Consider the following 13,874-nt stretch of genomic DNA (forward strand, 5'->3'; position numbering starts at 1 on the left):
TAATATTACCCAGTGTAAGAACCAGGACTCAGCCCCAGGCAGCCTGAGGTTGCAGGCCAACTCTCTAAGCCACTATATAATATATTCTCTCATCAAAGCCACCCTTGACATCAACATGTTCCTCTTTTTATCAAAACAGTATCATTTAACTTAATCTAGATACATGTTCACATTGTAATATCTCATGAAGCTTCCCTAATGGTTGTCTGTCTTTAAAAATCTCCTCTGGTGTTGCCTATGATTGGAAAAGTGTTTGTTTACTAGAGGAGGCTGCATATTTTGAGGCCTACATCACTCATGGTTAAAAGGCATTACATATGCCCTTACTTGCTTTTCACTGTGAACCAAAGGAGCAGAGAACAGTTCACAGGAGTCAATGTTTGTGGTTGCCCTTCCTTGGAAGTGGGCCAGAATTCCCGATGCCCCACTGAAGTGAGAGCCAATGTACCACAGAGTGTGTCCAGCATTCATTTTGCTAGTGAATTGGAGGACTCATCAGCTGCAATGTAAAAATCTATTTTGCAAAAGACATATGATCCTGAACACTCCGCAAAATACCTCAGGGGATTTCAACCTAATGTAGTTACTTGAAGAATTTATTTTATGTCTGTTGACTCTCACTTGCATAGAGGTTTGCCGAAATTTTCTTGCCCTCTTCATAGGCAATTCAGTTTTTTCTTCTTTCTCTTAAATATTTTTGTTTGTTTTACTTTCCTTTTTAGAAGATGAGGTCTTGCTGTGTCATTCAAGCTGGAGTGCAGTGGCATGATCATAGCTCACTGTAACTTTGAACTCCTGGGCTCAAGTGATTCTCCTGACTCAGCTCCTGGGACTACAGATGGTCACCACCGCGCCTGGCTAAATTTTTAAATTTTTTGGAGAGACAAGGTCTTGCTCTGTTACCCAGGCTGGTCTTGGGTTCCAGGCCTCAAGCAGTCCTCCTGCTGGGCCTCCAAATTGTTGGGATTACAGTCGTGAGCCGCTGTACCCAGACTCTTAAATGTTTAGCTATGGGAATAATGTGACGTCACATATCTCAATCAGGTGGAGGCATTAGACTTTTTCCCTTATATGTCATGTTCTCCAAATTGAGAGAAGAAATCCCTTCTTTTAAAAAGTCAGTGTCATTGATACTATTTAGTAGCTCTTACTTTATTAGATGTTGTTAAATAAAGACTAGTATTGGCCAGGCCCAGTGGCTCATGCCTGTAATCTCGGCAATTTGGGAGGCCAAAGTGGGTGGATCATTTGAAGTTAGGAGTTCAAGACCAGCCGGGCCAATATGGTGAAACCCTGCCTCTACTAAAAATACAAAAATTAGCCAGGTGAGGTGGTGGTTGCCTGTAATCCCAGCTACTCGAGAGGCTGAGGCAGGGGAATCTCTTGAACCAGGGAGGTGGAGGTTGCAGTGAGCCGAGATCACGCCACTGCACTCCAGCCTGGGCGACAGAGTGAAACTCTGTCTCAACAAACAAACAAACAAACAAACAAACAAACAAACAAACAAGACTAGTATTTAATTTCTTTCAGCTTATTTATTCATTCCACTGTCTAAACTGAAGAAAGCTGTGCACGTGTAGTCTTGGCTTTGCCTGACTTTCAGGGTCTCTAACTCTTTCTAGCCTCAATTTTAATTTCTTTTATTTTTCCTTATAGGTTGTCTTATCAGTCTATCAGTCCAAACTTGTTTGTGGAGCTTTGTCAAACGTACATCAAGGAATTTCAGCCAGCTCATATAGGAGAGCCTAACATCTCAGTCTGAGAATTTTTGACTACAGGTATTTAAAAGCCACAGCAAGTATTAAACAGAGATTCAGGGGCCTATGCACTTGGATGAAGAAACATGTTTGCATTGTCACTAAGCTCTAACTGAAATTTAGCATTTCCTCCAATTATAAATGTTGGCAAATTATCCTGCCCCCCTTCAATGGTCTTAGCTGTCCCTGTGACTTTGCCACCAATAGAAACTGGACATTTTCATATCAGTTTACAGTTGTTGTAGATATCATAGAATATCACTTACATTCATCCCTACTCCACAGTGATGGTCACTATTAGACCTACTCCAGATCGTACATGATTGGCATTTTTCTGTCCACAAGTGTTCACCCAGGCTGGTCTGGGTGAATAACACATTTAAGGTCTTCACATGACCTTACTGGCCAGCTACTGGGCGGATCTGTGCCTTGTGGTCATTCAGCCACCAAACAGCCAAATTGTAGGTTCACAAGTTTGTGACCTAGCTGTGAACATTGTCTCCCAGGATTCCCGATCTATAACGGTGAGTGACAAGGAGATGAGTCAAAGACCAGGTTAACGCACAACTTAACGTTTTTAGTTGAGTTAAATTACAACAGTGTGCACACAATACCTTTAAAAATAGCTTTTAACTGGCCGGGTGCGGTGGCTCATGCCTGTAATCCCAGCACTTTGGGAGGCCGAGGCAGTCAGATCACGAGGTCAAGAGATCGAGACCATCCTGGCTAACACGGTGAAACCCCGTCTCTACTAAAAATACAAAAAATAGAAAAAAAAATTAGCTGGGCGTGGTGGCGGGCGCCTGTAGTCCCAGCTGCTTGGGAGGCTGAGGCAAGAGAATGGCGTGAACCCGGGAGGCAGAGCTTAAAGTGAGCCGAGATCGCGCCACTGCACTCCAACCTGGGTGACAGAGCGAGACTCCGTCTCAAAACAAAAAACAAAACAAACAAACAAAAATAGCTTTTAACTTATACTCACTTCTCCATATTTTAAAGGCATTATCCGTTTATGTAATTCATTCACGGTATACTAGTACATCATAATTTTATGTTTTGAATACTTTGATAACTGTATTTCACTATAATTGGTTTTCTCTATAATTCTATATATTTTATTTATGCATTTAAAAAGATTATTCTGAGAAGTAATCCATAGGTTTCACAGGAATGATAAAGAGATCCGTGGGCACAAAAGCAGGCTACAAGGCCCTCTATAGAAGGATTAAGAGGCAACTGCCCTTCAGGAATGTGATGTGCTCTGCTGACCAGATGTCCATGAATCAAAGGGGAGGGGGTGAGAGCACAGACGAGCTTTAAGAAGGAAACACACTTCATCCAGCACAAAGCTGTCCCCTGCATCACTCAACCACTGTCATCCTCAAAGTTCTAGTTCACTGAAAACTCAATACCATCCTCTGCTTTTAGCAAAGAAGACAGAGTACCTTGGGGTTGGGAATAATGGTTGTAGAGGATAGGATTAACAGAAACTCCTGTGGGATGTAACTGGGCAGAAAAAGGGGATCATATATAAAGGGGAATGCAAGTAAGACAATCTGATCTTTCCTTCCTCACAAACTGAAGGCCTTTTCCTGGCAACAATTCCGTATATTGTTTATGAAAGGCTGCAGATGCTTAAAAATAACAGACAGGCTCCCTGTTTCGTGTAGAAGGGAGTTTAAGACAAGGAGATGTAAATGATGGTTTTTGTACATGATGTCATTTGGGATAGCAGAACTGTGCCTGTGTGTGTGTGTGTGTGTGTGTGTGTAAGGGGGAAGGGGGGAGGGAGGGAGAGAGGGAGGGAGGGAGCAAGAGACAGAGAGAGAGAGAATGAATAAGAATATACCTAACAAGGAAACTTAAAATGTTATCTCACGACCAAACCCTTTGGTTAGGTGAAAGAAACTAAAATCTCAGATTAGTTTTTGAGAAACCTGATGAGTCAGGAAGGCAATAATCATCACCGAAATAACATTCTAGGTACTATTAACAGAAGTATTCTCTTCCAGAGACTTAAAAAAACACTTTTGACCTGTTACCTCATTAATTTCACAACATAAAGAAAAGGGTTTGGACTTTCTACTGCCCTCCATTCTGCACACGAAGGCAAGGTGGTAGGACATATAACAAAGATTTTCTGTGGTGTTCAGAGAAGTGACTTTTTGTGGATCATTAGCAGCCATTAGTTAATGTTTGGTGAGTGGAAGGGTTGAGTGCAGAGGAGAAGCTTGAGGGAAAGGGATGGAAGCAAGTGCTCTTGAGGTTTGGCTGTGCACCAAGTCAATCTTCATTTGACTAATTGAGCTTCCAGCCATGAGCCAAGAGTGAGGAGGACACCAAAAGTGTCCAGGTCCCCCAAAATCAAAGTCAGTTGTCATAGCCAAAGTCTTTTCCTTTCAAGCATGGTATCTGGATTCTCTACTGTGTGAGTTACTTCAGAGGTCCATACTGCTCTTAGAAAATGTGGGCAACATAAAGAATTATTTCCCTTAATGGACCTAGAGCAGTAAAAATCCTATTTGCTGCTAGAGTTGTGAAAACATTTGATTTTTCATCACACATAAAAAGTAACCATTTTTCTCTAAGTGTTTTCATTAATTTACACTTGCTGTTATGTTTTGACTCCAAACATAGTATTAATATATAACAGACAAATAAGAAAAAAGAGAACAACTTTCCAGGGGTAACATTCTTATTCTTAGAGGATATTATTATTCTCATCAGCTGTCAAAGGCTATGTATGAAAATGTAAGAGGAAATCTCAGAAGCATAAATGTTTGAATTAGTCTTACTTTCAAATTAAAACATTAAACCACAACAAGATATTTTTGCATTATCTTTAGTAAGATATTATTTATAGAATCTTTTCATTTGCGGCATTGTTTATTAAACAAGACTACTATGAAGAAACTACCTTTTCTTTTAAATTGTCAACCAATTATAGTTGTGAATATTTTACTCCCAAATCTTACATCTTAAACTTCTTCTGGTTAATTGCAAATGAGATCATACACCTTAAAGAGTTAAATAAAAAATCATATTGGAAAGTCGTATTTCTTTAGGGTGCCACATTTTCCTCTAAACAATAATAAAATGGTTAAATTTAAAATATTTTGCTCCCTTCCCTACCTAATGGTTCGACTTGACATTGTTTACTTTCTCCTTCAGTCCTGGGGAATATTGTTTAGTGTAACAGACAGAAAGATTTTCATGTGCATTCAGAACAAATTAGAGTCTATGAGGGCATGAAACCACCATGTTATCTTCACAATCTGCTTTATCACAATCACACACTTTAAATTTCCCCTCTTCAAGTCATATCAGGACAATTATGTGAAAATCAAAAGACCTTTCATTAAGAACACAGCACAGAACTCTGTATTGACTCTTAGAGGCCACCTCTAATATTTGTAAATTCAGACCTTCCTTCAGTATACGGAAAACAACTGGATTGACCAAAGAGGTTAAGAAAACATAGTCTTTGACCCATCCATGTAGACGGCATAGGAACACAGACTTAAGAGAGCAAACAAGAAGGCACCATAAACGCTATTGGGAAACCCTGCCCGAATTCGGAGAGTTTTTTCATATCGTAGTGAGATGCTATTTTATCCCAACGTAAAAATCAGACAGAAGTCCCTATCTCCTCACTGGACCCCTGCAAACACAGTCTACCATTTGGTGGCTGTCACATGAGCCCTAGAGCACTTGAATTGCACCACTGTATTTGCTTTATTACATTTCAAACGCCTGCCTCTGGCATACATGACACCGTCTTGGAACCGAGAGTAGCTCCAGGCTGCCAGAGGAAATACCAGCAGGCTTTCACTGGGCAGCGCCCATCACTCCACTGACACACAGACCTGCCAGGCCCCTCTCCTGCGCACACGCCAGGGCACCTCACACCTGATCAGCTTCAGCTCCAAAGCTGACCCGAGACAGCCCCGAGGAGCTCAGGGCTTTTGCAGCAGTTGTTCATCACTACCGATTTCCTGACAGTCACAAGGACCTTGCTTCTCTTTTCAAGGTTAAAAAACCCCACAACTCTCATAATTCCTTATCTAGAAATAATCAGACCAGTAACCAGAGCGGCGTTACACAAAACAAACACACAAAAATCTCAACACTCCATCAAGGTTAAATACTAGAGAAAGGGAGACCGAACACACTGCCATGACAAGAATGAAACTTCAACCAGCTGATGAGATCATTCATGAACCAAGCTTATCACTGCATCTTCGCAGTAAATTGTTTTCTTTTTAATACCCCTCATCCCCGGTCTCCAATCCCCCTCTGCCTCTCACCTGCCAGCCGTCTGTCTCTGGTGTTTTTCCAAATGACATCCAGGGCTCTGGCCGTGGAGTCCCTGATGTGATCGCTAAAGGACCTCCGGAGAGGGGCTCGCAGGGGGCGCGCCATCACGTGGGCCTTGGGGTCTCCCATCCGCTCGCAGACGCCTTCAGCGCAGCCCGGGCGCCGCGACCATGCCTCGGTACTCCGCCCCGCGCTGTGCTCCCGGCCGCAGGCTGTCGCCTGCCTTCAGGAGGCCGGCATTGCGGCTGGCACTGCGGCCCCGGGAAGCGCCGACTGCAGGCGGCCTCCTGGCCCGCGGCCAAGCGCGCGCGGCGGCCACATCTGGAAAGGCTTACCCTGCGCCGGCGACACCCTCGCGGGGCGCGCGAGCTGCAGCCCAGCTATCCGGAGGCGTCTCGCTTCCTGTGTAACCCAGTGACTCACCTGGGTCCGCGCCGGGCTGCTCCTGGGTCACATAGCAGGTCTTCCCTTCAGGGGCAGTCCAGGTGACCTCGCGTTTTCAAAGGGAAACGCAGCGCCGCAGGCAAGCAAGCAGGGGAGGTGGGAGGGTGGGGCTGGCAGGTGGCCTGGTCTTTAACTTTCAAGGTTGATTCTCAAGAACGTTTGCATTTTAGTAACTCATTTTTATCTCATTAACTCATGGTTTTAGATTAGGCGGTTGATGAGATAGGAAGTTCAACCTTTAGTTGTGGTTGTGGGAAGGAAGATATGGCTGGAAGGAGCACTTTACAGATCAATCTGGATTCCCTCTAAGAAATGGAGACCTGAGAGGCCAGGCACTGTGGCTCACGCCTGTTCCCAGCACCTGGAAAGGCTGAGGCTGGAGGATCACTTGAGGCCAGGAGCTTGACAACAGCTTGGGCAACAAACAAGACCCCACCCCTACAAGAAATTAGGCGGGTGTGGTGGCATGCACCTGTGGTCCCAGCTACTTGGGAGGCTGAGAGGGAAAAATCGCTTGAGCCCAGGAGTTCCAGGCTGCAGTGACCTGTGGTCACCCCCACTGCTCTCCAGCCTGGGGGACAGAGAAAGACCCTGTCTCTAAAATAAATAAAATAGGGAAATGGACACCTGAGTTTTAAACAAAATACTGATCAGCTCCTCACATTTTCTCTCTAACAATACTTCTACTTACAGTGGTTTAATCAAGTCACTCTAGGTTTTGCCCCTTAAAAAGTTTCAAATATCCCCTGATTTTATGAATCTTCTAGTTCCAAGCAAGTGAACTTCCTCATTACAATTGCACATCAAAAACTCATCCCCCAAAATGTAAAAAAAGTGCCAAGCACTGTGAAATCAAAATATGAGCCCACAGCTTCTTTTACAAGATATGCGCCTTAGTTTCTAAAATGCCAAATAAATCTCTTTCTACGCCAATAAATTTGGCAGATTTTTTGCCTTTTAAATGCATTATTAATCCTCTTTTTTTTTTCTGTCTACCAAATCCTACCTTATAACACACAAGGTTTGGCAGGGAAGCTTAATATTGGCATAAGACATCTAAAGGCCAGTTCATAACCTTTGCAAGATGAGATAATGTTGTAAAAACACTTTGTAAATTGCAAGAAGCCATGCAAATGCTAATTATTACCATAACTTTTTTACACACAAAGTCATTTTCAACCCACACTGATCTCCTGAGTCTTCTAATTTCTACAACATGCATTATTTTCACATATATCTTTAACAACTTAATTATACAAAGGATGATTATGAAAATAGTGAGATTGTGCTCATGAATTATAACTAACATTAGTACCAATGCTTATTAATAACCCGTATGTCCTAAACTGTATTGTTCCCAAACTGTTAAAGCCCATGAATGTCCCCCATTGAGAATGTACTTCATGGTAGATATCCACATCTTTGCCTTATGATTGGACTGGACACAGATTAGGAGAGAATGCATGCTAACTGCTGATGTAGATAGACCTCCGTGCCTGCAGGGGCCAATTCCAAATGAAAATCCTCTATTAAAGATTTTCAGAAAATATGATTGCCTAATGCCTGGTTCCATTCTAAAACAATGTCCCCAGAGTTTGTGTGTGTTTCTCCTTCGAAGAGGTCTGGGCACCTTGAAGCATGTTGAATCATGTCATCTGGACCTGTTTTGCAGAGGAATGGCATGAAGTACCCATGGCATGGGTAGTGCCCTTCACCAGATGCTGTTTTAGGCCTGTGGAACTTTAGGATGAATAAGACCTCAACTCTGTCTTCGAGGAGGAAATATCACATCGACCAAAAATGATTCCAAAATAATGTGATAAGTTTCAAGGTAGAAGCATGTTCCAAGTGTTATGCAAAATGTTACAGGAACACAAAGGAAAATGCAGCCTGGATTCCTAACTCCTCCTAGGTACTGACCTCACCTGAGTTTCCAGTCTAGATCTATGATAAAGTTGGGGACACACAGTCACTCCCAGCATGAATATCAACAGCTGATTGTTTGAGTCGTGCAAAGTGACTGACTATAATGGTAGGAAGCTTTTCTATACCTAAACACAGAAAGGAAGGGGAGCAGTAAAGGGAAATAAGCATTCATTAAGTCCCTATAATGTATGATAAAGTCTTCTAGTGTTGTACATAGACTAGGAAGTCATCAGAGATCATGAATAGGTATTATTATCGCTTTTTTAGAGATGAGGAAACTTGAAGCTTAGAAAGAAAAAATTCGAAAAGGTTACATAGTAAGTGGCAGATCCAGGATTCATACCCGGAGCCGTCTGCCTCAAAAACTCATTAGCTTCCTAATCAACTTGGTTGGTCTTAAATTGATGACCATAGTAATGACAGTGACCCATTAGTGTTATCTAGGCTCAGTCGATACTAAGCTATGAGCTAATGCTCTTTAATCTTAGCCAAAATAAAATAACCAACAGGACCTAGGGTGTGGCAGAATCCTGAGTCTGCAGATGGATTTGAGGTGATCCCGACTATGGAAATTAAAGGCAATGAGCCAAGAGAACCAAGGTCTACTTCAACACACACTGTTTAACAGTAGAGCACTCAGGTCTAATCACCAAAGTGTTATAAAACAATCCTCCTCCTCTTAGCAACACACTTTCTCTAGGACAATACTTAACAGTTCTTCAGTGAAGCTCATCTCAGTAGGTGTTAGAAACACCTGCCTATTCCTAGTGCAGGTTGCAGTAGGTAGAATGACCCACAGACTTCACCTATCTGAGAGGACTTTATGTTTTGTTTGTCTTTTTCAAAGGAAACCTCATGGCATAAATGTAAATTTTCTTGGCAGAGTATTTCAGGAGGGGAAATGCAGCTAAGCATTTTTGAGCAAGGAAAACTTTAATTATAGGTTTTACCATAGGCCAACGTAGAGCTGACAACTTGGCCTCTCATTTCTGACACCTCATTAAGTCCAAATTTCACTGTGAGGGTATTTCAACCCCTTATGGATAAATCTCAGCTACATTTTATGGGTATAGTGTAAAGACCATTCTAATACACAACCAGTTTTAAATTATTCTTACATTTTGCTTTCTTTGTAGGCCACTAGAAATGCTACACACAGAAAAGGTGCTGCTTAGAATCTGCCACTTAGACAATAATTTCTCAAGTTGTATTTCCACAAACTTCAAACTATCCCAGTTTTCTATGACTCTGAGAGGTGAGAATAGTTTGTGATAATTAGTGTTGTCTCAGCTTAGCAGGTAGAACAAGTGCAAATATGAGTTCATTGGTTTTTCAAGATCCCACTGGGAATCACAAGAAAAGTGAGAATAGGCTGGGTGCGGTGGCTCACACCTGTAATCCCAGCAGTTTGGGAGGCCGAGGTGCATGGATCACGAGGTCGGGAGATCGAGACCATCCTGGCTAACACGGTGAAACCCCCGTCTCTACTAAAAATACAAAAAAAAAAAAAAAAAATTAGCCGGGCGTGGTGGCAGGTACCTGTAGTCCCAGCTACTCAGGAGGCTGAGGCAGGAGAATGGCATGAACCCAGGAGGCGGAGCTTACAGTGAGCCGAGATCGCACTACTGCACTCCAGCCTGGGCAACGGAGAGAGACTCCATCTCAAAAAAAAAAAAAAGAAAAAAAAGAAAAATGAGAATAATGACATTATGCTTTGATAGGTTTGCAGTTTCTTATTTCTATGATAAAGGGTTAGTTTCAGCCATTGGTGGAGGTGCTGTTCGACCAGGGAAGCTGTGTAAACTCTTCCAGATCCCTGGAGAACAGAGGTTCTAGTCTGTATCCTAAGCTAGAGATTCTGGTTTAAGTAAGTCCCTAATATTTTCCGTATAAGAAAATCATCCTGCTTTGGTAATGTATTATTGATTTAATTTAATTTTGTCAGATTTATACATTTTATCTTACTGCAAACAAAATTTTTAATTTTATAGTGTTTCTAGGTTCCATCTTCTCTGATTTAATGTTAGGGACCTCTTCTTTTCCAAGCCTGTGTAACATAAATCCACTTTGGTCTTATGGCTGCTGTTGCTGATGAAACTCATTTAAGCCTTCTTTGGACCAATGAGAACATTTAGGACTACCTAAAGTGCTGGAAGATCCTTTCAAAAGAATGTGAATAATGATGGGAAATGAAAAGCTTATTAAGAGTTAATACCGTGTTTGGATATGGGTCTTTGGCATAGAAAGAAAATGATTATAACCCCACTGGTTAAGTCCTATGAGTGATCCAGCCCCTGAAACAGGACGGCAGGCTTAGTGAATGGCAGTGCCTATCCCAGCATAATATATCTCCCTAAAATGCTGTAACTCCACAGAAGATCTTCTCCACTGTGTAGATATCCAATAGTCCGTGACAAGGAATATTCGTAGAATGAAGCCTCTGTAACTCCGAAGGATGTCTAAATGGTTTCTGTTCATTGTGATAACTGGCATCTAGCATGTGGGTTACATGCCATGGAGGACTGCTTTCGTTTTGAAATGTTTAGTTAATATAATCATCTTTAGTGCATTTGCTCTGGCAACTGGCAATTTTACTTGTTAATCTGCTTCTACATTTGGAACCCTAAGGATCCACTGAATTTGGGTGAGAATCTTCTTTGTGATAAACTCTATGAAATGTTCTTGACCAAAGGGCTCAAATCAAGGTGGCTTGCACTATTAGGTGTATATTGATGTTTGATAGACCAACAAACTACAATGATGATTTTCTTCAAATTGATTATCTCTGACCTGGGGACAAACAAAATTATTCTTGGAAGGCAGGGAGAAAATCTTGGAATCTATATCTGTATCTACGCATATAGTTCTTTAAATATTGCCATTTTTGTATAATGTACAAAGCACATAAGTACCATGATTTATAGATATAATTTATACATAAATAAACATATACACTGGGGTTCTATGCTCAGAAAGCTTTACTGACAGGCCTGGTGATCAAGGTTCAGAGACTTGCTCTGCAACTTCTGATATATACCAAAATCACACTATCTTTCAAAGTAAAATCAACTTGTTGGAGGGCATAGTGTTGAATATATCTATATGGGAAGAGGCTGCAATAAAACAAGAAGTGAATGTTAGGGAAGAGAGAAGGACTTCCTTTTCTTCATGAGTCATGTAACATTATCTTATTTCCTTTTGGCTGCTGAATTTCAGTAACTATTTATGCTTTCTGAAGCTAAGATCTCTACCTGAGCTACGAAAAGTCACCTTGCCTGTGAAAAAGAGGACTTAATTTCAATTCTGTCCCTTGCCAGACAGCTTTGTGATCTTGGGACAGCATTTTGTTTTCTCATTTGCTAATGAGGATATTGACTACATCATCTATTCTGGTTGAGATTCGAGGGTGGGAGAAGTGGATATCAGAATTACATAGGGTGGGGACTCGTCCCTCCTGTTAGAGTGGACAGAAAAGTTTCAACAACTCTACTGGGCTAGATGGTCTCATTCCAGTTCAGAAAAATACCTCACCAGAATTCTAGCTATTAGCATATATAATTGGCCATTTTAATGCTTTCCTCAAGCTATTTTCAAGTTGCTTTGAACATCTCTCTCTGGAGCTGTCTGTTTGGGTTTAATCCTCTCGATCATTTCTTTTCCACTCTCTGTAGTTGACTATAGTTTTCGAGGTGAAAATATTTAGCAGAGAGGTAGGAAATAAAACATACTGGAAAAAGGAAAGAGGATGTAGAGATGCCCTCAGGAACTTTTTTTCTATGTCATGATTTCAGGTTTTCTTTTATGTTGTAATTTCAAAAGGTTAAACATTTGCAATTTCTATAGAAAAATCAACAATAATGGTACACCAAAAATAATGTAAAAAATCTATAAGTTGTGTTACCTTAGCAAGAACAGAATATCTAATAGTAAAATAATTTTAGATACAGTTAAAACTTCAGGGGGAAATAATTTCCTTTATTTTGTTCTTCATTTTATTTTATTCCTATTATATTTTAATTCTTTCTTTTATCCTTTCATTTTTCACCATGTAAAATTACAGTGTGTTAGTAAAGAAGCTCAGCATTACAGCATAGAACAAGAGTTATAATTTCTCTGCTCACTCAGATTTAAACTATATTATGATTACTTGAACTGCTTTAAAATTGTGGTTATTGCAATTCATACTAGCTGTTTTATGTGTCTTTTTGATGAGACTGAAATAAAAATACTAACCCCTTGCTGTTTCTAAATTAGAAGACTTCCTTCTGAGGAAAACCCCAAAAAACTTACATATTGTTTTATGTTCATATACAGTCATTGCCACAAATGTCCATAAAGAATGACAGACATTGTTACTTTTGGATTATAACAATTATCAACCATCTCAAAAAACATACCTACACTAATAATAAAATGAAAAGCAGTTTTGGATAACGGCTGCATAACATACTCAGGCATATACATTCAGTGATGATTTAAAAGTCAGACCAAACAGGAACCCAAATATTTCTCTATGTTAACATAACTTGTTGATTATACTTTTTTGACCATAGTATTAATAAATGTTATATATGATGGTAGGACTCAAAACATTGCAATGTCAACTAGCTTGAATGTTTCCATAAAAAGGTATTTGCAGGTCGACTTCTGTGTACCAAGGGATCCTACTGAAACATACACACACACACACACACACAGAAAAAAAAATCAACTTTTTTTTTCCAGAAAGTATACAATACATTGTGAAGTACTGTAATCTCTGAGAGAAGGTATTAAAAAAATAGATAAGCGTGACCATTGTTCTGATACCAACTTTGCATATGGGCAATTTTGGGGCCACAGAGTAGAGAGAGGAAAACCAAATATAACCTGGCAGTTCTTTTTCTTTTTCTTTCTTTCTTTTTTGAGACAAGATCTCACTCTGTTGCCCAGGCAGGAGTGTGGTGGTGTGATCTTGGCTCACTGCAACTTCTGCTCCTGAACTCAAGCAATCCTCTCACTGCAGCCTCCTGAGTAGCCTGGACTACAGGTGCACACCACTATGCCTGGCTAATTTTTTAATGTTTTGTAGAGATCAGATATCCCTATATTGCCCAGGGTGGCCTCAAACTCATGGGCTCAAATGATTCTCCCGCCTCTGCCTCCCAAAGTGTTGGGATTGCAGATACGAGCTGCTCAGCATGGCGTAGCAGTGTTGAGGTGACAGAGATCAGAGTTTAGGGGAATGGAGGCAGCTAGAATTTGTAGGACAGAGTATCAAAGAAGATGGAGTAGAACAAAGAGTGAGATCTGCAGAGGGGTCTTCCCAAGCCTTTGGCTGAACACGGATTGCCACCAGCATGTGAAGGAACTCTCGAAGGCTAGGAAAGAAACCCTGGAAATCAGTGGACTAGAGTCACTTCCAGTCCAGTGGAAGTGAAGTCACTTCCTGGA

At 41.0% G+C, this 13,874-nt stretch overlaps 1 protein-coding gene across 8 annotated transcripts in view; it reads right to left on the reverse strand.

Moving 5' to 3' along the window:
• Positions 1 to 13,874, reverse strand: part of DLC1 (DLC1 Rho GTPase activating protein) — a 530,403-nt gene that overhangs the window by 186,480 nt on the left and 330,049 nt on the right. Inside the window, exon 1 of one of the 8 annotated variants that reach the window (XM_004046682.5) lies at positions 6,062 to 6,462. The exons of 6 other annotated variants lie outside the window; for them this stretch is intronic. In XM_004046682.5, the coding sequence (XP_004046730.3) occupies positions 6,062 to 6,200 (139 nt within the window). In that variant the 5' untranslated portion in view covers positions 6,201 to 6,462. Of the gene's footprint in view, positions 1 to 6,061; positions 9,248 to 13,874 lie in introns of those variants that run through there. One more of the 8 variants, XM_055349275.2, reaches the window with a different exon arrangement.

The sequence above is a fragment of the Gorilla gorilla genome, chromosome 7 (genome assembly GCF_029281585.2).
Source record: "Gorilla gorilla gorilla isolate KB3781 chromosome 7, NHGRI_mGorGor1-v2.1_pri, whole genome shotgun sequence".
NCBI classification, from domain to species: domain Eukaryota; kingdom Metazoa; phylum Chordata; class Mammalia; order Primates; family Hominidae; genus Gorilla; species Gorilla gorilla.